The 25,946-nt window shown below is 40.2% G+C and overlaps 1 protein-coding gene across 9 annotated transcripts in view; it reads left to right on the top strand.

The window, feature by feature from the left end:
- Nucleotides 1–25,946, top strand: part of OSBPL1A (oxysterol binding protein like 1A) — a 228,127-nt gene that overhangs the window by 198,913 nt on the left and 3,268 nt on the right. For all 9 annotated transcript variants that reach the window (XM_025429282.3, XM_035718484.2, XM_025429284.3 and 6 more), the window contains 9 exons: nt 10,377–10,511; nt 11,225–11,322; nt 12,046–12,228; nt 18,273–18,380; nt 19,465–19,554; nt 19,788–19,914; nt 22,522–22,638; nt 23,182–23,305; nt 24,387–24,477. In XM_025429282.3, coding sequence (XP_025285067.1) covers nt 10,377–10,511; nt 11,225–11,322; nt 12,046–12,228; nt 18,273–18,380; nt 19,465–19,554; nt 19,788–19,914; nt 22,522–22,638; nt 23,182–23,305; nt 24,387–24,477 — 1,073 coding nt within the window. The remainder of the gene's footprint in view (nt 1–10,376; nt 10,512–11,224; nt 11,323–12,045; nt 12,229–18,272; nt 18,381–19,464; nt 19,555–19,787; nt 19,915–22,521; nt 22,639–23,181; nt 23,306–24,386; nt 24,478–25,946) is intronic.

Consider the following 25,946-nt stretch of genomic DNA (forward strand, 5'->3'; position numbering starts at 1 on the left):
AAATTTATGAAAATATTAACATAAAAGGTAAAATGTTGATAAAATGGATCTTTTCAGTTGGGTTTAGATATCTGAGAATGTCATTTATTGCTACAATGTGACAGGATTTTCAGTAATGACTGTTATTTTTTAATAGATTAAGGGATTAAGAAACCTTGCTCATATTAATAGACAGATGGGAGTAGGAGTTTGGTGGTTTGTTTTCTTTTCCTTTTTTTTTTTTTTTTTTTTTGTACATCTAGCAATATTATTCAGTTCTTTGACCCTTTCCTGTGTACCAAAATTCAGATAACAGTACAGTATCAAAAATATTTTTTATGATCCATAAGTTGACAACTCAATTAAGACTTCTTCACTGTAACTGAAAACAAAAATTTGGAAAACTTATGAAAGATCTTGTTAGCTTCTATTGGAGTCATAGGTGTCTTGGTCTTTGGGAAATGTAACCAGAGAAGCTTTACCAGGACTCTCAATTCTTGCTTAATGTAGCTCTTTCCTCACTCTCACATATATCTTGTAAGAGTGAAAAAAGGGTGAGAGAATTGAAATACTTTTTGCTGAAACACACCTGTGTCAATAACCTCTGATAAAATGCTTTTATCTTACTGTAAGCTTTAAATTGTTTCCTTCAAAACCACAAATTTAGCTCATTCACTTAATGCAGGGTACCTGCCACGCAACCGTAGAGCCAGACCATACTCCGACATATCCTAGGTCAACTGACTGTCAGGAGTGTGATGTTATTAATATACTAACATATTAGTATATGTCACTGTGACCGCTGTCCCATTCTTGAATTCCAAATCTAAGGTCAATACAGACCTAGATAAAATTTGCCAAAGCTGGTACCTTGTAAGTACTGCCTTGAGAGACGGAGGACAGAAACAGCAAAGTAGTTCAACAAAACCCTAGCATCTTTACCACCTCACTTTACGATGATCTAAAATCAGAATACCCCAATATGGGAGAAATGGCCAGAAGGCCTCATTACATCAGGTCTTCCCATTAACTGAAACAGAGAAAGTCATGGAGCCCTTGTGCAGATTAATGGTACCTCAATTAAAAGAGGCTTCACGGACACCAGTACTATACTTCTAACCCTCCCTTCATTTGGGACCCTGCAGAGTTTACACTTCAGAACAAGAATACTATAAATACTATACTGTGATTCAGGATGATGTCAGGTGTCCCCTCTTGCCCCCACAACCCACTCCTCCCGCCCCCACCTTGCAGAAAGGTAGTTGTAAAAGGGGAAGTGGGGAAAAAAGAAACAGCATGACCTCTAGCGCAGGTGTCTGATCGGGCCTGCCAGTTAGGAAGTAAGAATGTCTGTGGAGCCTGAGCATCCGGAAATTGGTTCTTTGGAGCAGCCCCGCCGACATAGCTACTCTGGGCTACATCTTTGTGAATTCCCCTTGTGTGAGTACCATGCAGAAGACTTAGATGTGGTCCAGGCTAGTGGTTCCTAGCTAATGGTTGTCCAGCCAAGTCTGAGAAGACTCAGCTGCTAGACAGGAAGCATAGGAAAGGACTAGCTTTCTCTTTATCTTTTTCCTCATAGCTCTTCTTGTCTTTTTCTTTTTCTTTCTGTTTCTACCATTGGTTTGCACCAGCATGCTCATGGTGTGGTTCAGTTCATACACAAGCATGCACTCCATTCCTGTTCTGTCATTCCTGTGTTTCTGGCTGTGTTACTTCCATTCGTTCCTCTGTTGTCTTCCACTTGGGCTGCTCTCGAGAGCTGAGGAACAGAGGTGATGCCAGCAGTGAAAGGCATGAGGGCAGCAGTTTTTCAAACTGCTCACCCATACGGTTTCAGGAGGGCTGTCTTGTACGTTCTTCATGTGACTGCTCTGGGCATAGTCAGTGGTACTCAGACAGCAAGAACCTCTCATGCAAGATAAACTTGACATGGAGGGAGGGGACAGGCAGCAGAAGATGTGAAACCGATACCTTTAACCCTCCAAAGCCCTTAAATGTAAGAGGGATGAATTTTTAGATCTTCAGTAGCTATGGCAGGTGTATAGGGGGTGGGTTGTAGAGGAAGGATCCAGTGCCAACTTCATCTGGCAGAAGGCATGTCCAAGGAACAGAGCCAGAACTGCTGCTACCACTTGACCATCTTAGTGCTTGGATCACACTCCTGTGTGAGGACTCTGTCGGCAAGCTGGCTGCCTGGGCAAATGAGCATACAGATTTAGCCTAAGATCTAAGTTGTTTCTCTGGGTAACCCAGGTCTTAAACGTTTGCACATTTGGGTGTTACAGTGTTAGACTTTACATATATAAAATATTTTCCATTTTAGTTGGGATCAAACTTGGCCTTGCCTTCAGGTTGTTTATGTATTGCTCAAGTGATGAAGCAGCCTTCTCTCTCTCTCTCTCTCTTAATTCTCAGTTTGTCAGTGAATGAGAAATTGCAATGAAGAATTTCTTCTGTTTCATCATTGGTTGCTATTATTAATTTGCATGGATAAATTTAAACTTTGTTTTTAGCTGGGTCACAAGGTGGAACTGCCTGACATAAATATTTAATTTTTCCAGCTGACTGATGGTCTCAGTGATAAAAGTAGTCCAGCTAATGTTTCTTCCTGAAACTTGACCCTCATAATGTGAGTTGTTTCTTTTCTATTATTGGAGTCTACACAGTACTAATTAGTTGTATACAATATCTAAAGAGCCCAATATCAGACTGAATTATATTGGAAATAGAAATGGTGTCACTATAAATTTCTAAGACAACGAACTATATAGTTCGTGTCACCTGAGTTTTTCATTACATATCTAGGGAACTTAAATTTAAACAATTACAATTATTGTAAGCTTACTTTAAAATAACTGGAGTACTAGAAACAATGTTGTGAGTCCATTGTGTATTTTAAAATAGCTTTTTCTAGTCTTCTGAGAAGATGAGGGTGTTATGGTGAGTTGGATTTATGTGTATTTGTTCTCTAGGATCTTCTGTTTCCTTCGTACTACTTCTCGTTAGTTGGCCCAGATGTGTGCCTTTTCCTTTCCTTGAATGCTTACATTCTGAGTTACTAAAAGAAGTAGGAAGGTATTTAAATTATTCTAGATTGCAACATTGGATTTAAAGAAGCTTATTTAGGAATCTTAGGAGCTTTCCAAATGATTAAAAGATAATCTACCCATTGAATTGGTGATAAACCATGTCCTTTGTGCTTTGGTCTCCAGTTTACAGCACACACTGTTTCACTGACTCACTAACTCCTATAAAGTCCAGCCAGCTGGTGTTGAGCAGCCTGTGGCTAGTAGGCCCTTGACTGTCCCATCCTTGCCTGAATATTTTCCCCAGGAAGATAAATGGGAAGAGATGCAGCCCCCCTAGCATTGCTTTAGGGATGAAAGATTAAGTTCCTTGGCCAGGATTCTCATCTGATCTAACTAGGCACAAGTGAAAATGCTGTCACCCTTACCACATCTACTCCCTCAGGAGGAATTTTGTCCTTCTAGTGCTATTTAGGGGGAAAAATAGAGAATCAAGCTTAAAGTTCATCATTCTTGTAATGAATAAATCTCATCCTGTTGCATACAGTAAAGTGAAATGTGGAGAATAAGAACAGCATGGTGCGGGTCGCATACTAGTCAAGGGATAGGGCTCGAGTCATCACCCTGGTGAACCCCTGTCTTCTTGGTGACTGGATAGAGCAGCCAGCCAGCCAACAGAGAACCTTACCAGTAGGACTTTTCAGTCATCGTCCGGGCTGGGGGCCCAGGAGAGGTTGGGTGTCCTTTCCTTCACTCCCTCATCATTTAAAGTCAGATTTTAGAAGCCATGGGGCGTCTGGGTGGCTCAGTTGGTTAAGTGTCTAACTCTTGATTTTGGCTCCAGTCATCTCAGAGTGGTAAGATCAAGTCCTGAATTAGACTCTGCTCTGGGTGTGCAGTCTGCTTAAGATTCTCCGTCTCCCCTTCCCTCTGCTCACATGGGCCCTTTTCTTTTTTCTTTTTTAAAGACTTTATTTATTCATGAGAGAGAGAGAGAGAGAGAGAGAGAGAGAGAGAGGCAGAGACACAGGCAGAGAGAGAAACAGGCTCCACGCAGGGAACCCGATGTGGGACCCAATCCCAGAACTCCAGGATCACGCCCTGGGCCAAAGGCAGGCACTCAACTGCTGAGCCACCCAGGTGTCCTGCTCTCTTTCTTTCTAAAATAAATTTAAAACAAAACAAGAAAAACCTTGGGGAAGCCATGCCTTTTGAGTAGCTTTTCTATAGCTCAGCCTTCACCCAGGTGATAGGGTGAGGTATCCTAACCTTTGCTTCTCTGCATCTTGGAGGACCTGGTGCTCTTGCATGTGTTCTTAATGATAATAGCTAACACGTATCGCTCACTTTCTGTATGCCTGCTACTGTTCTCACTGTCATATATGAATTAACTTCACCTTTAGAAGCCCTGTGAGGTACACAGTAAAATCCCCATTTGGGGAGAGTTGAGGGCCTTACTCATGGTGACGCACAAGCATGAGGCAGCAAGGGGCCTTTGATCTCAGAGCTCATTCCATTTATTTATTTATTTATTTATTTATTTATTTATTTAATTAATTTATTAACTGTGGTAAAATACACAGCATAAAATGTACCATTTTACCCATTTCCATGTGTGCAATTCAGTGGAAATAGTGCATTCACTTTGTTGTGCAGCCGTCACCACCATCCACCCAGCCTTTCCATCGTGCAGAAGTGACACTTCCTACCCAATAAACAGTAGCTCCCCCTTCCCCTCTTCTAGCACCCGGCAGCCAGCATGCTGCTTTTTGCTCAGGACTCATTCTTTTAACCACGTTACTGTTCCTGGAACTTAAGACTGGAATAACCTGAGCATATTTTGTTGCTCCTCTTTTTTCCTTATGCCACGTAGACTTCATTTTTCTCTTGGACGTTTTATGATTGGCATAATGTCCATGTGTGTGCTATCAGGTGGCCCAGTTTCTGCAGTGCAAGCTTGCTAGCTTCCTTCTGCCAGGCTGAAAGTATTAGATTTTAAAATAAGTCTCCTGTTTTACTCCTGATTAAAAGAGCAATATGTGTTCATTTTAGGAAATTTAGGAAATACATAAAAGCATAAAGATAACAGATTACCTGTACTACCAGCTCCTTGAGGCAACAGCTGTTAACTGGTGCTATGACCACATAGCATTTGTTTCTAGGCCTATAAAACCTAGTTTTTAATGTGTTGCTTTATAACCTTTTTCCCCCACAGCATTTTGCCATAGGTTTGTATTCCAGTGAAAGGGTCAAGAAAGTGCATTGTACTAAATGCCTGATAGTACTTACAGGCAGTGGGTAGGGGGACTGCAGCAGGGCACGAGGGCAGGGGCCCCTTCAGGGTGCTCTTCTCCCTCTGGGGTGGTGAAGGCACAGGTGGAGCATCAGATACTGTCCCTCCCCTTGGGAACTGTGTTCCTGTAGAGTTAGCCAGACGAGCTCACATTCCCTGACCAGTCTAAGCTGGGCCCAAGACTAGGTCTGCCTTGTTCCTCCCTGAGCTCCAGAGTCAGCCTGACGCCTGGCTCAGGGCAGGTAGCAGCCGGTGTTTCTGGTACAGAAGAGCCCTGTGAACCATACCTGACTTACTTTGGGGAGTAGGTTCCCCAGATATCTGATTCAGGGCCCTGCTCTGAACTCTGTGCCCTTTCAGACTTATGGACAACAGCAGTCAGTCTCCTACTTGATCCAGGGCTGAGTCGTAACAGAGCGGTTCTGGTCCTCCAGGAGTTGGAGGAAGCAGGAAATCAGTGAGGACTAGAATGGTTGAAGGGACTCAGGCTGGGCCCTGAAATATGGATAGGATGTACAAGAGTCCAGGGAAGAGGGCAAGGCATTCTGGGCCAGGGTTGGCTCTACCAACCAAGTCTTCTAACCCAGCCTAAAGAAGTGCCTGGCACCTAGTAGACACTAAATGTGATTTCAAAGATATTTTGAAAGAAATTTAATTTAAGAAATTTAATTTCTAATGCATATTCTATACTGCAAGTTTGCTGTAGAAGACATTTTCTGTGAGGTATAATTGACAAAATTAGAAGATATTTAAAGTATACATCAAGGTGATTGGATATGGTATACATTGTGAAAGGATCCCCTTGAGTTAATTAACATATCAGTCACTTCATGTACTTTTTTGTGGGAACATTTAAATTCTACTCTTAACAAATTTAATTTATGCAAAACACTGTTACCAACTATAGACGCCATGTTATTATACATTAGCTCTTCAGATCTTATTCATCTTATAACTAAAAGATTATACTGTTTTACCAATCTCTTCCTATATTTCCGACCTGTAGCCCCTGGCAACCACCTCCCTACTCTTTTTCTATGAGTTCGTCCTTTGTTTTTGTTGATTTTTTTTTTCCCCCGTGTATCAGTAATACTATGAAGTATGTCTTTCTCTGGCTTATTTCACTTAGCATAAGGCCCTCTAGGTTCATCTATGTTGTCATAGTCACAAATGGCAAGATATTCTTCTTAAGGCCAAATAATAACCCTTGGGGGGGGTGTGTGTGATTTTGACCAACAGTGGTCGCGTTTTCTTATCCATTTATGTCAATGGACACTTAGGTTGTTTCCATATTGGCTATTACAAATAATGCTCTAACGAGCATGGGAGTGCAGATATTTTTTCAAGTTAGTGTTTTCACTTCTTGGGGCAAATATCCAGAAATGGAATTGCTGGGTCATATGGCAGTTCTATTTTTAATTTCTTGAGGAACCTCCATTGTGTTTTCCATAGTTTCTGTACCACTTCACATTCCCACCAGTAGTGGATACAGGCTCCCTTTTGTCCACATCATTGCCACCCATTTGTCTTTTATATAGAATAGCCATTCTAATAGATGTGAGGTGATATCTCATTGTAGTTTTGATTTTCATTTTCCTAATGATGAGTGATGTTGGGCACCTTTCACATATCTATTGGCCATTTGAATGTTATCTTTGGGGAAAAACTATTTAGTTCCTCTACCCATTTCTTAATTCTTTTTTCTACTGAGTTGAAAATTAGAATCTTGGATTTGCACTTCATCTCAGGCACATGATTTGTAAGTATTTTCTCCCATTATGTAGGTTGCCATTTCATGTTTTCATGATTTTCTTTGCTGTGCAGAAGTTTTTCAGTTTGACATAGTCCCAGTTGTTTCTGCTTTTGTTTCTTTTCTTTTTGGTGTCAGATTTTTAAAAACTCATCGCAAGACCTATGATAAGGAGCTTACCCCTTGTGTTTTCATCCAGGAGTTTATGGTTTCAGTTTTGATTTTTGAAGTCTTTAATCCATTTTGAGTTGGTGATTGTAAATAGTGTATGATAGTGGTCTAGTGTCATTCTTTTGCATAGGGCTATCCAGTTTTCTTAGCACCATTTATTGAGGAAACTATCCTTTCCCCCATCATATATTCTTGGCTCTTTTGTCAAAAATTAATTGGCCATATACGTGTGGATTTATTTCTGGGCTCTCTGTTGTATTCCATTTACTTACATGTCCAGTTTTATGCCCCTACCATAGTGTGTCAATTACTATGGCTTGGTAATGTTTGAAATAAGGAAGTGAGATGTTAGCTGTAGGCTGGTCATATGTAGCCTTTATTATGTTGAGGTATGTTCTCTCTGTACCCACTTTGTTGAGAGTTTTTATCATGAAAGGATGTTGAATTTTGTCATGCAATTTTTGCATCTGTTGAGATGATCATGATTTTTAAAGATTCATTTTGTTAATGCGGTATGTCACTTTTATTGATTTGTGATGTTGAACCATCCTGCATCCCTGGAATAAATCCCATGCGATCATGGTGTATGATCCTTTTAATGTTCTTTTGAATTTGGTTTACTAATATTTTGTTGGAGTATTTTACATCTGTGCTCATCAGAGATACTAGCCTATGATTTTTTTTCACTGTAGGGTCCTTGTTTGGTTTGGGTATCAGGATTAATGCTGACTCCTGGACTTTTGTTTGTTGTCAGGCTTTTGGTTACTGCTGCAATCTCCTTACTGGTAATTTGTTCAGATTTTCTTTTTCTTTGTGATTCAGTTTTAATAGGTTATGTATTTCTAGGAATTTATCAATGTCTTCTAGGTTTTCTAATTTGTTGGCATGTAATTGCTTACACTAGTTTCTTATGAGCCTCCTTTTTTCCATGTAATTTTTTTACAGGTTTGTTTATTGTAGGCAGGAGCGGGGGGTGGGAATCTCAAGCAGATTCCATGCTAAGTGCAGAACCTGGTGTGGGGCTCGAAGCCCTGAGATCGTGACCTGAGCCAAAATCAAGAGTCTTGACTGAGCCACCCAGGCACCTCTGGACTTTTTTTTTTTTTATTGAACTATAGTTGACACACATTGTTACATTGGTTTCAGGACCATAACATAATGATCCAAGTCTATATATTATGCTGTGCTCACTACAACTGTAGCTACGAACTCTCAGCGTAGAGTGCTATTATGTTGCTATATTGCCTATGTTGTACCTTTTTTTCCCCCATGACTTATTCCTTCCGTAACTGGAAGCTCTGTCTCCCATTCTCCTTGACCCATTTAGCCCATATGATCCTCTGCATTTTTATAGTATCAATTGTAATATCTCTCCTTTCATTTATAGTTCTGAGTCTTTTCTCTTTTTCTTGATGAGTCTAAAGATTTGTCTACTTACCTTTTCAAAAGAACCAGCTCTTAGTTTCATTGATCTTTTCAATTGTCTTTTTAGTCTCTATTTCATTTATTTCCCTTCTGATCTTTGTTATGTCCTTTCTTCTAGTACTTTTGGGCTTAGTTTGTTCTTTTTCTAGTTCCTTAAAGTGTAAGGTTAGGCTTTTTATGTGAGATCTTTCTTATTTCTTAATGTAGGTATTTATTACTGTGAACTTCCCTCCTAGAATTGCTTTTGCTGCATCCTGTGAGTTTTGGATGTTGTATTTCTATTTGTCTCAAGATACTTATTGATTTTCCCTTTTGAATTCTTCTTTGACCCATTTGTTGTTCAGTAGTATGTCTTAAATCTCACATAGTTGTAACTTTTTCCATATTTTTCTTGTAATTCATTTCTAATTACGTACTCTTTTGGTTAGAAAGGTTTTGTCTCTGGGAAAAGAGCATTTTCATGTTTTTATTTCCTTACTGTTAAATTATATACCAATAATTATGTATTCCTCTATTAGTTTTTTGCTTTAATTTTTAAAATCTCAAGGAAGATATTTATAAGCAGAAGGAAGAGAGCCTCAGGCATCTCAGTTAAGATAAACTTTGGTAGTCCCAGTTTTCTGACCTGGGCCCCAAAAGTGAACTTCTGGAGTTAATGAGCTCTCAAAGTATATATGGTACAGCTTTCTTTCTTTATCTCTTTCTAGACTCTTATTCTCCATTGTCTCCCCAGTGAGAAAGTAATAAACTTACCATTTCTTTTAATTAGGTTGAGCTGCCAAATGTCTGTTCCACAATATTTTATGGTAATTAATGGGTTTAATTTTTAAAATGTACTCCAGTTGTATTTTTATGAAGGCTATGTTATGTTTAATTGTACATATCAATAAGAATGTGGTTGAGGGGGAATAAGTCAGAGCTAAGACAGGTAACATTCAACCTGGATGGCACCTTGGGAATGTTCACCTGCCCCATGTACGTTTAGTCAGCAGACTTTATGAAACACCTGATTTCCAGAAGAAAGGTAGGTAATAGTAGGTGGAAGGTTAGGAAGATCATCAGAGTATTCTAGAGAATACCAAGATAAGTTTGTTCCTAATGCATTTTTTAAAGACCTAATAATGTTTGCTGGTAGGATAGGGTAAACAGAGTTGAAAATTCAAGTCAAAGAACCCCCTGCCCAGTCATTACATTATGTTTGGAAGTCTGCTGTGATTGTGTCATCCTAGCAGGCAGAATTTAAAACCTATTCTATAAAATGCATAATAGCCTTCTAGTACCAAGTCCACAAAGTATAGTAGATTTGAGTGCTCAGGAAACTTCAATGTAGTTCAAAAACAGTCTGAAATATCTTTTGGAAAATTAGCACAAAAATGGTATATTATTGACCATTAGCTCACTGTGAAGACTTGTTTTTTGGTCCACATTGCCTTCCTAATTCTGGTGTAAGGCAGATTTATTAATAGTTACCATCTAATGCTCACCAGATCATGAACTCAAAGCCAAGGAGAATGTTTAGGTAGTCTTTGTTTCCTTCCATGCCTAGAACAATATACTCCATATTGTTAGGTGTTCTGGAAAGATTTGTGGAATTGAACCAATACTAATTAAATTTCACGGGCACTGTTTTCTATTACTTCTTTCCCATGAACATTTTAGGTTAAAGATGGCAGCAGGTAAGTTTGCCATGTGTATGGGACATCACCGTTTCCATTTTCTTGTGAAATAGGAACTGTCCAAGATCACCATGCCAGTTATATTTAATGAGCCCTTGAGCTTCCTGCAGCGACTCACTGAATATATGGAGCATACATACCTCATCCATAAGGCCAGTTCATTCTCTGATTCTGTGGAAAGGATGCAGGTATGTGCCAAACAAGCACTGGAAGGGCATAAGTCTTATAGACTTCTCTGCCACCTCCACCCCCAAAAACACATACGCAGAATTTGTGCTAAACACAGCTCAAAGTTGGGCAGTGTTATTAAAATTCGAGTGTTGGGAGTACCCTCTGCAATACCCACCCATTCCCCGCCACCCCCCATCATCTAGCTGGAGTACCAGCACCATGGAAAGACCAGTGTGTATGGCTGGGTTAGTTACAGGCAGAGCAGAGTAGACACATTGTTCTTCAGACAAACTGGTGGCATTCTAAAGGAATCTTTCTGTTCTTTTATTTATATCCATCAGCTTTTCCCAACCTCATGGGACTTGATATCAGTTTGTTCAGTTTTATTTATTTTTCCCTATCCTAAAAGTGTTGTACTTTTTAGAAATTTTAAGAAAATTAAAAGTAATTTGGGGTTTGAGAGTTTTTTTTAAGTTCTTGAGAGAATTTGTAGTATCCTGAGGGTGTTATAAAAACTATATGGCTCAGAATGACTTTAGCAGGAGACTCCATAATTTTCATTTTGAATACCCACACTGGCATATTAAGTTGCTAGAGCTGTATTAAAAATCCAAAGTAATTAAACTCCTCAAAATAATTTTGAAAATTACTGTCTTCAGCAAAATTTCAGTTCCTAAAAGAATGGGGAACAAGCTAGGCTATTTTTAACTTCTGATGCTGTGTTCCACAGTGTGTAGCTGCATTCGCTGTGTCTGCTGTTGCTTCTCAGTGGGAACGCACTGGAAAGCCTTTCAACCCGCTCCTGGGGGAGACCTATGAATTAGTTCGGTAAAGATCTTTCACTTTTTGAGATGGGTTTGGCGTGATTTGTATAGCTTTTCAGATGAAGAGGAAAGATACATACTTTTTTTGAACATTACCAACATTTTGCATTACTGGAGCAAGTTAACAGTTTAGATGTTTGTTCTATTTTAGAGACTGTCAAAAATGTGGAAGCATACACAAAATGCACCATTATAAAAAATAATTATAAAGATTTCAATATTTCTGATCATGTGTATTAGTTAGTCTTTTCTCCTTCTGTAGATCATAAGATATGATTGGAGTTGTTTTAATACCCACATAATATATGTTACCACGAATTTATACTGTTGGCATTAAAGGCGATAAATGCATCTACAAGTCTAATTCTCTGTACCCACTGTAGCCTGCTGCTTTACACACAGAGAATCCACTTCACTTTAATTTTTCTGAATCTACCTCTTTATCTCTCCACAAGTTTTGATATCATTTATATTCTAGATGTTTGAAAGGACAGGGACACATTAGATTCCTCTATCTGTGTATCAAGGGAATAAGTTTTAAATTTACATGGCTAATATTGTCAGTTCATGCAGGTTGCCCAAATTCATGTGCCTGTTATGTTCAAGTAGCTAGTACCTGTTTCTTAATATTTTAACATTGCCTTTTGACTGAAATGACAATAATGTACATATTGCATGGTAGGAGTTAATTATAATTCCCTCACCCCACCCCTTTTTTTTTTTAAAGAGATGACCTTGGTTTCAGACTCATCTCCGAGCAGGTCAGCCATCACCCGCCCATAAGTGCATTTCATGCTGAAGGATTAAACAACGATTTCATCTTTCATGGCTCAATCTACCCCAAACTAAAATTCTGGGGCAAGAGTGTGGAAGCAGAACCCAAAGGAACCATCACTTTGGAGCTCCTTGAGTGAGTTGAAATCAAGCCATTAAACTTTTCATGTATACCTACTCATAAATATGTATACTTGTACACAGACCTAACAGCATTGTTCAAAAGCTGGAGAAAAAGAAACAGCTTTTATACAGTGTAAATTATCTACCTTTCTGTAAAAGAATTGAGAAGCACTGCAGTAGCCATTGTTTATCAATTTAGGTATGTACAAAAAATTTAACTTGACGTTTGACTATGGTGTTTGGATCTATTTTAAGATAGAATGGAGTCAGTTATTCCACATAGTTCTTAAGAAACGTTTTCTATACATCATGGTGATATTTTCTTTAATATCTTCCAAAATGAATTCACTTTGAGAAATACTGAAATAGTAATTGTGTGGTGCATTTTAAACATTAGGTAAATTTGGAAGTTATTTTGCAATACAAAATATTAGCATAGAATATCTTTCCATGTATTTATGTCATCTTCAATTTCTTTCATTAACGTCTTGTTTTCAGTGTACAGGTCTTTCACTTCCGTGGTTAAATTTTTTCCTAGATATTTTATTCTTTTAATTATTTGCAGTTAAAAATAGAATTGTTTTCTTAGTTCCATGCTCATGGATTATGAGTTAATACTGTTAGTATATCCATACTAACCAAAGCAGTCTACAGTTTCAGTGTAATTCCTATCTAAATTACAATGACAGTTTTCACAGAAACATAACAATTTAAAAATTTTTACGGAACCACAAAAGATACTGAAAAGCCAAAGCAGTCTTAAAAAAGAACAAAGCTGGTGGGATCACACTTCTCAATTTTAAACTATATTACAAAGCTATGGTAATTAAAACAATATAGTATTGGTACAAAAACAGACACATAAAATTAATGGAGCATAACAGAGAGCCCAAAAATAAGCCCATGCATATATGGCCAATTTATGAAAAAGATGGAAAGGCTAGTTTATTCAATAAATGGTGTTGGGAAAACTGGGCAGCTGCATGCAAAGAATGAAACTGGACCACTATCTTGCACCATTAACAAGTTAATTCCAAATGGATTAAAGATTTGAATATAGAACTAGAAAGTACCCAGAAGAAAACCTAGATGATGAGGTCACATAATCTTGACATTATGTGACCTCATCATCTCATTATTTTTAAATCTTACACCAAAAGAAAAAGCAAAAGAGCATGAAAAAAGGAAAAGAAAAAATGTGGGACTACATCAAACCCAAAAAGCTTCTGCATGGCAAAGGAAACCATCAACAAAATGAAAAAGCCACCTACGAAATGGGAGAAAATTTTTGCAAATCATCTATTAGATAAGGGGGCTAACATCCAAAATAGACAGAACTCCTACAACTCAAAGGCAAAAAAGCAAACAGTCCAATTTAAAAATTGGGCAGAGGATCTGAATTTTTCCAAAGAAGGCCTACAATTGGCCAACAGGTACATGAAAAAGTGCTTAGCATCACTAATCCTCAGGGAAATGCAAATCAAAACCACAGTGAGATATCCCCAAACACCTATCAGAATGTCAAAATGACTAGAAATACCAAGTGCCTGCGAGAAGAAAAGGGAACCCTTGTGTCCCTTTTGGTGGAAATGCAAACTGGTGCAGCCACTATGGAAAACAGTGTATGAGGTTCCTCAAGGAATTAAAAATAGAACTACCACACTGTCCAGCAGTTCCACTTCTGGATATTTACCCAAAGGAAATGAAAACACTAACTTGAGTAGACATATATACCGCCCCCCGCCCATGTTCATTGAAGCATTATTTGCAACAGCCAATATATAGAAACAGCCTCAGCCTAAGTATCCATCCATGGATGCATAAAGAAAAGGTGATATAGGGGCACCTGGGTGGCTCAGCGGTTTAGCGCCGCCTTCAGCCCAGGGCGTGATCCTGGAGACCTGGGATCGAGTCACCCATCAGGCTCCCTACATGGAGCCAGCTTCTCCCTCTGCCTGTGTCTCTGCCTCTTTCTCTCTCTCTCTCTCTCTCATGAATAAATAAAAAATCTTAAAAAAAAAAAAAAAGAAAAGGTGATATATATAATGGAATATTATTCAGCCATAAAAACAAGTGATATCTTGCCATCTGCCACAATATGGCTAGACTTTAGAGCGTTATGCTAAGTGAAATAAGTCAGAGAAAGACCATATGAGTTCTCTTATATGTGGAAATAAGTAAGTAAATAAGTAAAAAGTAAAAAGGCAAGCTCATAGATACAGAAAGCAAAATGGTGGTTACCAGAAGTAGGAGGGAGAAGATAGAAGAAATGAGTGAACAGTCTTTGTTTTTCATTTAAGTAAATTGAATTAATTTTTTAAAAGAAGAAAACAGATTTAAATCCAAAGGTGGTTCCTATTCTAGTTAAAATGGAGTGAGCACCCTCTAGTCTGTCTTTCCTATGGATTACAACTGGCCAGAAGACATAAAGCAACTATCTGAGGAGTCTGAAGAGTAAAGGGTCACAGATTGGTTGGGGGGAGATACTGAAATTTGTATCAAAGACTTTATTTTTTTTTAAAGATTTATTTATTTATTCATGATAAACACATTGAGAGAGAGGCAGAGACACAGGCAGAGGGAGAAGCAGGCTCCATGCAGGGAGCCCGACGTGGGACTCGATCCCGGGACTCCAGGATCACACCCTGGGCCAAAGGCAGGCACTAAACTGTTAAGCCACCCAGGGATCCCCTGTATCAAAGACTTTAAAGCAGCTTTTATAACTATGCTCCATGAGATAAAGATGAACACTCTTAAAATGAATAGAAAGACATTCTAGCAAAAAAAAAAAAAAAAGTATTTGTGGAAATTTTAATACTGAAATATACAGTAACAAAAATAATGAGATAGGCTCAGTAGAATGAAGATGATTATGTATAGGACTGTTTGCTGAACACTACACAATACTGATGAAAATAACAATTGAGTAATGGAAGACATACTGTGTTTCAATGTATTTGGAAGCTTTAATATAGTTAAGATGTCAGCTCTCCCCTAATTGATCTGAAGCAATCTGTATTAAGACTATCCAAATTAAAAGTCTGAGGATGATTTTTAATATAGAGAAGTTGATTCTAAAATTTATATGGAAAGGCAAATGAAATAGAACAGTCAGAACTTTTGAAAAGGAAGAACAGAATTGATGGACTCCCACTTCTCAATTTTAGGACTTAACTCTAAAAATCAAGAGACCAAGAAAGTGTGATGATGACAAAAGGACAGACATATACATCATTGGAACAGACGAAAGAGTCCAGAAATTGACCCAAAGAAGTGTGGTCGGTTGATTTTTGACACAGGTGCAAACACAGTTCAGTGAAGGATAATCCTTCCTACAGATGTTAGGGGAACAATTGGACACACATATTTAAAAAACGAACTTCAGTTTGTCTCACATCATATATAAAATGAACTCAAAATAGATCATAGACTAAAATCAAATTTATAATGTGTAAAGCTTTTGGAAGAAAACAAAATATTTCTGGCTTTGGATTAGGCAGTGACATCTTACAGATACACACCAAAGCACAATCCAGAAAAGACAAAATTGATAGATTTTATCAACATGAAAAACTTTTGCTATGTGAAAGACACTCTCCAGAGAATGAAGAGAGAAGTTCTAGATGGGTAAATATTACTTGCAAATTACATATCCAACAAAGAACTTGTATCCAGAATATATAAAGAATTCTCAGAATTTAGCAGTAAGAAAACAGAGCAACTCAATAAGAAATTGGGCGAAGGACACAGATACTTCACCAAAAGACATAGAGGGATGGCAAACACATGAGAAGATCTCAATAGCATTAGTCATTAGAGAAATGCAAAATTATAATCAAAATGAGATACCACTGTGCATCTATATAGAATGGCTAAAATCAAAATAATTTTTAAAATTGATATTAAGGCCAACTGCTGACTAGGATGCAGCCTAACTAGAAATATTTGCTGGTGGGAATGTAAAATTGTAGAGTCACTCTGGAGAGCAGTATGGCAGTTTCTTATATAGTTAACTACAGGTTTACCATACAGTTCAGCAGTCTCCTTCTAGGTATTGATCTAGAGGAATGAAAATTTATGTTGTCACAAAATCTTGCCCACGGATGTACATAGTGATAGTATTAATAATCACCAAAAGCTGGAGTTTCCTCAAAAAAAAAAATTAAAAATAGAACTGTATGATCCAGTAATCACACTACTGGGTATTTACCCAAGGAATACAAAAACACTAATTCAGAAAGATACATGCACCCTTATGTTTATTGCAGCATGTTTTACAGCCAAATTATGGAAGCAGCCCATGTCCATCAGTAGATGAATGGATAAAGAAGAGGTGGCTCTACATATACATTGGAATATTACTCAGCCACAAAAAAATGAAATCTTGCCATTTGCAGCAACATGGATGGAGCTAGAGAGCATGATGCTAAGTGAAATAAGGCAAATACCATAAATTCCACATGAATGAAATCATAAGAAACAAATGAACAAAAGGAAAAAAAAAAAGACAAACCAAAAAGACTCTTAACTATAGAGAACAAACAGATGGTTACCAAGGGTGGGGAAAGGTAGGTGGAGGGGTGGAGGAAATAGGTGTTGGGGCTCATCATTATCTTGATGAGCACTGAGTAATATATGCAGTTGTTGAATGATGGTAACTACACTGGAATTAAAAATTTTTAAATACAAATAATAATTACCCAAAACTGAAAGCAACCCAAAATCTTCCCATAAGTGAATGGTTAAACTCTGGTATATCCCTAAAGTGGAATAATACTCAGAAATAAAGAATAATTTATTAAAACATGGAATTTAAAATGTATTACACAAAGGAAGCTAATGTAAAAAAGCTACATACTATATCATCTCATGTATATGACATTTTGGGAAAGGCAATAGAGAACAGATGCATTGTTTTGGGGTGAGGGATGGATTAGGTATTCAGGGCTTAGGGAGAAGGGGAGGGCTTGAGTGAATTTAGGGGGGAAGCTATGATTGAATTGCTCTAGATTCTGATTGTGGTGGTTACAAGATCTATATATGCATTTAAACTCATAGAATGATATGCCCGCAAAAGTGAATTTTGCTGTTTGTAAATTAAAAATACATTTATAAAACACAAATGTATGAAGACGTAAAACAAATGTTTTCAAAAGCAAAGCATGTGTAAAGTTGGAGCTTATTCGCATATGTAAGTATTTCCCTTTGGTGAGCTAGAAGTTACTCTTTTGGAAAGTCCTAAATAGACCTTCATTTTTATTTTCTACCTCTAATTTTGTTTTTATATATTTTCGCCAAACTTTTGAATGCTTAAGATGAGTATAGGCATACCTTGGAGACCTTGTGGGTTTGCTTCCAGACTACTGCAATAAAAATACTGCACTAAAGCAAGTCAGATGAATTTTCTGGTTTCCCAGTGCATGTAGAACTTAGGTGTACACTATATTGTAATCTATTAAACGTACAATAGCATTATGTCAAAGAATAATCCAATATGCATACCTTAACTTAAAAATTTCTTACTGCTAAAAAATGCTAACCATCATCTGAGCTTTCAGTGAGTCCAAATCACTGATCACAGATCACCATAACAAATATAGTAATAATGAAAAATTTTAATATACTGCAAAAATTACCAAAATGTGACACAGAGATATGAAGTGAGCAAATGCTGTTGGAAAAGTCGTGCCAGTAGACTTGCTCGCTGTGGGGTTGCCACAGACCTTCGATTTACTTAAAACAAAAAACATTATCTGCAAAATACAATAAAACTGTTTATATACTGATACGTACATAGTTTATTTGGAATTTGGTGGAAGTGTAGGTTTTTCTCTTAGGCTTCTGTATCCTTTTAAGGAACAGCAAGAGTAGTCAGACAATAACCATTTCATTGTCAATTAGCATCAATAGAGGTTTTGAAGTCTTAGAACTTAGTTACGTCCAGCCTCCTGAATTGTCACCCTGAGTAATGGTGTTTGAGACAAATGCACTTTTTAAGCGAAATAACACTTCACGTTTACTTTTCTGAGTTGTTGGTTTTTTGTTTTTGTTTTTTAGACACAGTGAAGCATACACATGGACAAATCCTACCTGCTGTGTACATAATATCATTGTGGGTAAACTCTGGATTGAGCAGTATGGCAATGTGGAAATCACAAACCACAAGTAAGATGCTTTAGGGTTCTTATCTATCCCTTCAACTGTCATCAGCCCATTCCAGTGGACTTCATTTTTTTTTTTTTTTTAAAGCCCTCGTAGAGCCTAATTATAATTTAAGAACCCGGCAGTGTGACTCTTGGGTAAATAGAAGCCCATCCATTTAACGAGTGGAGTTCATTAAAGTTTCTGATTAGGGATGACTTGGTGATCTTTGAGTTTTCACAGATGAAATTATAATTTGATCCTCAGCTCATTTTGTTTACAGTGCTTAGTTTGTAGTATTCACAGAGAGAGTGAGGTGGGAAGAACATGGAAGTTAAAAAGAGCAGGTTTGGGGATCCCTGGGTGGCTCAGCGGTTTAGCACCTGCCTTTGGCCCAGGGCACGATCCTGGAGTCCCGGGATCCAGTCCCGCATCGGGCTCCCCACATGGAACCTGCTTCTCCCTCTGCCTGTGTCTCTGCCTCTCTCTCTCTCTCTCTCTCTCTCTCTCTGTCTATCATGAATAAATAAAATCTTTAAAAAGAAAAAAAAAAGAAAAAAGAGCTAGGTTCAAATCCTACCCTGTGCCCTTAGGCACATGTCTTATTCTGCTGGGGCTGCTTTAACAGACCATGACCGACTGGGAAGCTTAAACAGTAGAAATTTATTTCTCACAGTTCTGGAAGCTAAGAAGTCCAGAGTCGGGGCACTGGCAGCTTTGATGTCTGGTGGAGGCTCTTTCCCCGGTTTGCAGCGGCTGCCTCCTCATATCCTCATATGGCAGATGCAGAGCTCATGTCTTTTGTCTCTTAGAAGGGCAGTAATCTCATTCATGAGGACTCCACCCCCAGTTAGGGCTTCAACATAGGAATTTGGGGAGACACAAATATTGATTCCTTAGCAGTAGATCTCTTGTTCTTCATGAGCCTTGCTTACCTGGGTGGGTCCAGTATTAATTGAGGATCAGCCATTGATAACCTCTGATGGAGCCTGGCATATGTTAGAAAATCAGTAAACAGCAGCTGCTCTAGAAAGGTCACCTACCTCATTACTCTCTACTGCTGCTTCTGTGGTAAATGGTCATCTGAGCTTTAATACCTTCCTCACAGGACTGGTGACAAATGTGTGTTGAATTTTAAGCCATGCGGCCTTTTTGGTAAGGAATTACACAAAGTCGAAGGCTACATTCAAGATAAAAGGTAAGGTTTCCATTTTAAATGTTGAGTAGTGTAGGTGTCCTCCACTAAATAAAATGTTAGTATTAAAATCTGCCATAGCCTAGGAAACCTTTAGTGAGTTGAAATTTTTTTTCTTCTACAAGGAAGTATCTTGTTTCTTTAAAGAATCTGATTCATAAGCATCTTCATGATAAGATTCAGTCACAACAAAACCCTAGTTTAATTGTTGGCTGAATATCAATTTCTCTTGACAGCAAAAAGAAGCTCTGTGCCCTCTATGGGAAATGGACTGAATGTTTATATAGTGTTGACCCAGCCACTTTTGATGCTTACAAAAAAAATGATAAGAAAAATACTGAAGAGAAGAAAAACAGCAAACAGGTGAACATCCTATAAGGCGATGTGGGGGGAATCACTGGGCTCTTGAATTTGTACTGATCATTTTAGAGGTGGCCTGTTACTGGGTCATAGTTCGACCTCTCCCCCGCCCTTTTTTTTTTGGTCTTGTTGCTAATGCATGTAATTATTCTCCCTGGATCATCTTTGTTTAATTGAGGTATAGTTGACATACATCCTTGATTCTTTTTAATGAACAGATAACCTGTCCTGGTAGCGACTGTTTGACGTTACCATAATGGAGAATGGGCGTACACCACTTTCAGAGCTCTGTGCATTGATGTGTGAGGCATTGATTGAAGTCACCTAGCTTCGGAAAGTTGGAGTTCATCTTGGACAAATGCTCTTTTTCTTCTTTCTGTTTATGTGCATTTGAAGTTGAGATCAGTTGAATGTTTAAAATTTCCTCCAAAATGCTTTCCTACGTTTTCATGCCCGTTAGCGGTTGTTTTTTTTTTAAATAGTTATTTATTTTAGAGGGAGGGAGGGAGAACCTCTAGCAGACGCCCCACCAAGCGTGGAGCCCAGCGACCCTGAGATCATGACCTGAGCTGAAGCCAAGAGGCAGACACTTAACCAACTGAGCCCCCCAGGCAACCCCCTTAGGAGTTTTGTTACCCCCCTCTCACGTGTAAACCACTCAAGTGAAGACCCGCCCCATGAGACAGTCATTCCTTGTTAACCTTTCTTCCTGTGAGACCGTCGGCCTCCCCCTCCCCACCCGTGAGGGTGACAGCTGCTGGCCGCAGGGCCCGCCGAGGCCTGCGTATTGAGTGTGCTGCCGGTCCTGTCTCCGTGCACAGTTGCGGAGGCTAAAGGAAGGGCTCGTGTTTGACAGAGAGGCTTGAGGACTGCTGGCCGTCCAGGAGCGGGCGCCACGGTTAGGAGCACGGCCCCTGGGGAGGAATCTTCGCCCACATTGCCGAGTGGGGCAGAGGCTTAGGTTTCCCCCTTCTGTCTGGCACCTTCGGTGCCTTCATTTGTAAAACGGAGATGGTAACAGTAGCTGCCATGTGAACCGAGTGGAGGAGTGGGTAGGGGCTCGGGGCACTGTCTGCCTGTTGTGAGCACGACGGACGTGGAGGCCGGTCTGCTCGCCTGGCCCAGCCAGCGGGCCTCCAAGCTCCCCTGGGCAATTCTCAGGCCTGTGAAATTGAAGAAGCCCGAGTTTTCCACCCAAATAGCTGTATTTATGAGTGACTTTGTTGTAAACCAAGTTAACCAGGGTCCCGAGGCGAAGGGAAGGAGTTTTGTTAAAGTGACCGGGGCGTGCTGCTTTGCTGCAGCTTCAGCCCTTCTCTTTCTGTTTCCCTGCGTCCCTCTGGGCACAGTGCTGCTCTGCCTGCCCCTCCCTGGACACGGGACTGACGGACCGGAGAGGGAAACGTTCCAGAACCCTGGGAGCCCTGACCCAGGCTCCTGGCAGCTGCTCTGACCAGGAGGGGGTCGCTTGGCAAAGACGGCCTCACCGACGCTGTGGCATCCGCCCTGCTTTTACACAGTTGGGGTGGGGGCCACGGACATTCACAGAATTTCAGAAAATGGCCCTCGTGTCCTGTGAATCCAGTCAGTCTTCATAGACAAGTGGCCTTCCCCCTTGGAGAGAAAGGACTCTCGCTCATTCACACCCTGCCCGAGTCCCCCTTCCTGTGCACACATCGTCGTCATCAGTGTTGTCACCTCTGCTGCTCTTCTGTAAACTGTTTATTCACTGAAGCACCTCACCCAGTGGTTTCACATTTGGTGACTGTGTGACGTTGGGAGTATTACTTAACCTTCCAAAGGCTTAAAATCTTCATATAGAACCCCGATATTCCCGTGTCCCTGTAGGTTTATTCTGCGAGGACCAGCACCCGGAGGACCAGCACTGGCACGGCTCTGCCTGTTGGGGGGTGGAGGGAGGAAATGGGAGTTTCCTTGTCAGCTTTTAAAATCTTTTTATAGATTGCTTTTAGGATCCCTACTGCTTTTGTGTCATTGGTAACTTTAGTTAACTGCCCCAAGAATTTAACCTTTTCTTATTCTCATAATATTCCAGTAAATATTCCCTTGAGTTATTTTTGTCTTCAAAAACAAACAAACAAAAAAAAAAAAGCTTTAAAAACATGAAGACACTGTAGTAAAGAGCACTGATGATAATTGTCTTGCCTCGAATGCAGCTAGCACCAAGTGACACAGCTCACAGAGCTCACCGGACACAGCCCCTGGTCAGCAAGTGGTTCGGACCTCTACGCTGTCTAGAGGCCAGGACCTACAAATGAGGTCCTGGTGCCCCTGCCCTCCTGCAGCTCACATTCCAGCGGTGTGCAGGAAGCGGTGGTTGTGTCACAGCTTGTTGAGTGTATTCTTAAAACATTTAATTTTGGGGCAGCCCTGGTGGCGCAGCGGTTTAGTGCCGCCTGCAGCTCAGGGTGTGATCCTGGGGACCTGGGGTCGAGTCCCACATCGGGCTCCTTGCAGGGAGCCTGCTTCTCCCTCTGCCTGTGTCTCTGCCTCTCTCTCTGTCTCTCTCTCTCTCTCGGTGTCTCTCATGAATAAATAAATAAAATCTTAAAAAAAAATTTAATTTTGTCCATCTGTTGGATCTTCTAGATGAGCACTTCTGAGGAGTCAGATGAAATGCCAATGCCAGATTCTGAAAGCGTGTTTGTAATCCCTGGAAGTGTTCTTCTGTGGCGAATAGCCCCACGGCCTCCGAATTCCGCCCAGGTGAGCCTGGGCCCGGTGGAGGCAGCCTCCCTGTTTCTGTCAGCACCCCTGCTGCTCCTTCCCGGCATCTGCGGGGCCAGCAAAATAAAATGCCCCTCCCTGAGATTCAGTGCGTTTGCGCTGTCCCTCCCTCCTTCCTGGCGTCTGGCCAGGGAGATGGGTTAGGGTGGGACTCCTGGGGGCTTCTGTAATGACTCAGGAAGACTGGCACTCATCGAAGACAGGGCAACACAGACACTTCCGTATTGAGCCCCCCAAATCCAGCCAGTAATGATTTTAGTGAAGGAAAAAGAATGTTGGTTTGGTTGTAGTTCCACGTCAAGTTGACAGTGATAGCCGATGTTTATCTGTGTGGCCTCCTTTGAGATTTCTTTGAGACACACACTCATCGGTGGTGCAAACTTTGATGAAAACAATAAGACACGTGGTCTGAGAAGGCTGGTCACTGTCACCACAAGGCAGAGGGAGACTGTTTAGTTTGGGGGTTTTCAGTTTGCAGGATGCCTTGGTACCTGTTAATTTGGACATGTTGCTGCCTTTCAGATGTATAATTTTACTAGCTTTGCCATGGTTTTGAATGAAGTAGACAAGGACATGGAGAGCTTGATTCCTAAGACAGACTGCCGGTTGCGGCCTGACATCAGAGCCATGGAGAATGGAGAGATAGGTAACAAGCGTCCGAGGGTGTCACGGTGGAGAGTCATTTTAGCAGGGGAAGGAGGGGACTTTGTGATTGCATCTTGTGGTGCAAGCATTTGTGGTCTAAGAGATTCTTTTAATTTAAAATTCAATTTAACTTCAGCTTTCATTTAAAATTTGGAAATCTGAGTAAGACTTAAGTAGCTCCGATTCATTATTTCAGTGGTCCTTCCTGACAATTTAATATACTACATCTGGCCAGAGGCATATCTTAAATGTCAGAGAGGAATTTGAGAAAAGAATAGCATCATTATGAACTTGAACTGCATACTAAAAAAAAAAAAGAAAAAGAAAGAAAAAAAAAAAAGAAAGGAACTGTATACTAATTATTTCAGTGTAGGTTCCAGAACTTAAACACTACTCTGTAAGCCTCAAAGAAGAGCATGGCCTTGGTTAGTTATAACAGTTTTTAGCCGATGTTAAGTTTCTTCTAATTTCGTAGTTCTCAAAAAGGAAGCAGTTTTTACCCCAGGGGTCCATGTGGCACAGCATCTTGAGCGTTTGTCATGCGTGGAGCACTGCTACTGGCCTCTAGTGGCCAGAGGCCAGGATGCTGCCAGAGGCCCTGCTGTGCACAGGGCACCCGTGCAACGCACGGGAACCCCAAGGTCAAGAGTCCCTGTCTGAGCACTTAATGCTCTCTTTGAATGATCAGTGAGACCATGCGCCAGGATTTTGGAAAAATGTTTGAATTTCTGATGAATCTCAAGCAGCTCTGTGAGGTCTCACCAAGGACTAAGACAAGTTTCACATTTATTCAGTTTTTCCACTCAATTTTTCATTGAAACTCTTTAACATAATTTTTTTGACCTTAAGAATAAGCAGGTCCTTTCGGTAAATGCAGAGCTTGTTAAGGGTTAGACTGTAGAAGGAAATGACTGGGTCTGGAGCACCAGCTCTGCCTCTTACTACTTTGGGTATGTGTTAAATTTTAATGTTTATCTTCTGATAAAATGGAGAGAGCATGTGGATGATGCGTCTCTAACATTACTGTGCCCGGCAGTCTCTCCCTGTAGAATAACTGGTTTCCATCGATGTTTGTACCTTAGATCAAGCTAGTGAAGAAAAAAAACGACTTGAGGAAAAACAAAGAGCAGCCCGCAAAAACAGATCCAAGTCGGAGGAGGACTGGAAGACGAGGTGCGTGCGTGCTGCTGGGCGGGGCGGCAGGGCGCTCAGGCTTCCCCAGGCCTGAAAGAAAAGCTGTTGCCCCCAGCTATTCAAGCTGAGAGACTTGCATGTGTGACCAAGGAAAAGGGGCTGTTTGGAGAGTAGGGTTAAAATACTCCCACACCATTATTGCAGGTAAGTGGTTTGAGGAAACTGTCTACCTACCATGACTGGCAAAGTCCTGTCCTTTTCTTACCATAAGAAGGAAAGTAAAATCCAAAATGACAGATTTGGGCTCGAAAGTAGGTTCAGAGCCATTGCTTATAGTGTATGTGAGTAAATCCACAGGGCCGTTTGCTAATACGTGCATCATGTATCTAGGATATCTGGACAGTGCCTTTACTCTTCCAAACAGGACGGATTTGACACGTAACAGAAATGGGATTTGTATAAAGTAACATCTTAAATTCCATTCAGAAATAGAAAGTGGGCCATAAAATTGATATGTCTTGAAAGTTTTCAGAGTCAGGAGTTTCACAGTGACTTTCTTGAGTAATAGAATCACTTGTTAACAGGAATAGAAAAAACATTTTCTGCATTTATATCACATAATAGAAATCCGTGTCCCATAATTCAAAGTCATTAAATAAATTGTAGAGCCGATATGGGCGTAATTTTGCAAGCATTTCAGCAGATGTTATTTGGCAGCCCTTTTCCATCTTAGAAAAAGATAATGATTAGAACTAGAAATGACCTTAGATTTCATCTAATCCTGTGGCTTTTGGACTTGGTTAGTGTAAAAAATCTTCTTTGCCAGTGAATGCATGAAGAGTCTGCAAATACAGAACTCTGCAGGCAGACCTGCCGTAGTTGGCTGAGGAGGGGGCAGGACTGTGGCCAGGCCTCACGTTCTCCCACCCTGTACGCACCCTGGCTCCCTACAACTCCATGGAATACCATTTGAAAGTGGTCTAGAAAACCCTTCATTAGAAGACACGTTGATGGAGTTCGTTTCAGGGACTTGCTCAAGGACACACAACTGGAGCCTCCACCTTCATCAGTCCTTCAGGCAAAGTTCTCTCTCTCCCTCTGCAATCCTTTTTAAAAGATCTGATTCATTTATATCATTATTTCTAGTCTCTTTTGCAGAAAACCCCAGTTTTGTACTCTGCTTCTGATTATTAACTCCTTGGTTTTTCTGGTCACATTGTCAGGTGTACAATGTAAGTGCAAAGTCCACTAAGAATTTTTACTGTCCAAGTCTTAGCATTCAGAGAGCTTTGGGCAGCTCTGCAGTAGCCTGAAAATCACATCAGGCGCTGCGAGCTACAGCTTCAGGCCTTTCTTCCACGGCTCTCTCTTAGCATCAGTAGGTGATGCTGTGGGTGAATGGATGTGTCTTTAAAATGATCCTCCTGACCCTTTGTCAACAGAATATGTGCTCTGAGCTCTTCTTCAGTGGACAGAAGACGAGTGCACATTCACTGACTTGATTCTTA

This window comes from Canis lupus, chromosome 7 (genome assembly GCF_003254725.2).
Source record: "Canis lupus dingo isolate Sandy chromosome 7, ASM325472v2, whole genome shotgun sequence".
NCBI lineage: Eukaryota > Metazoa > Chordata > Mammalia > Carnivora > Canidae > Canis > Canis lupus.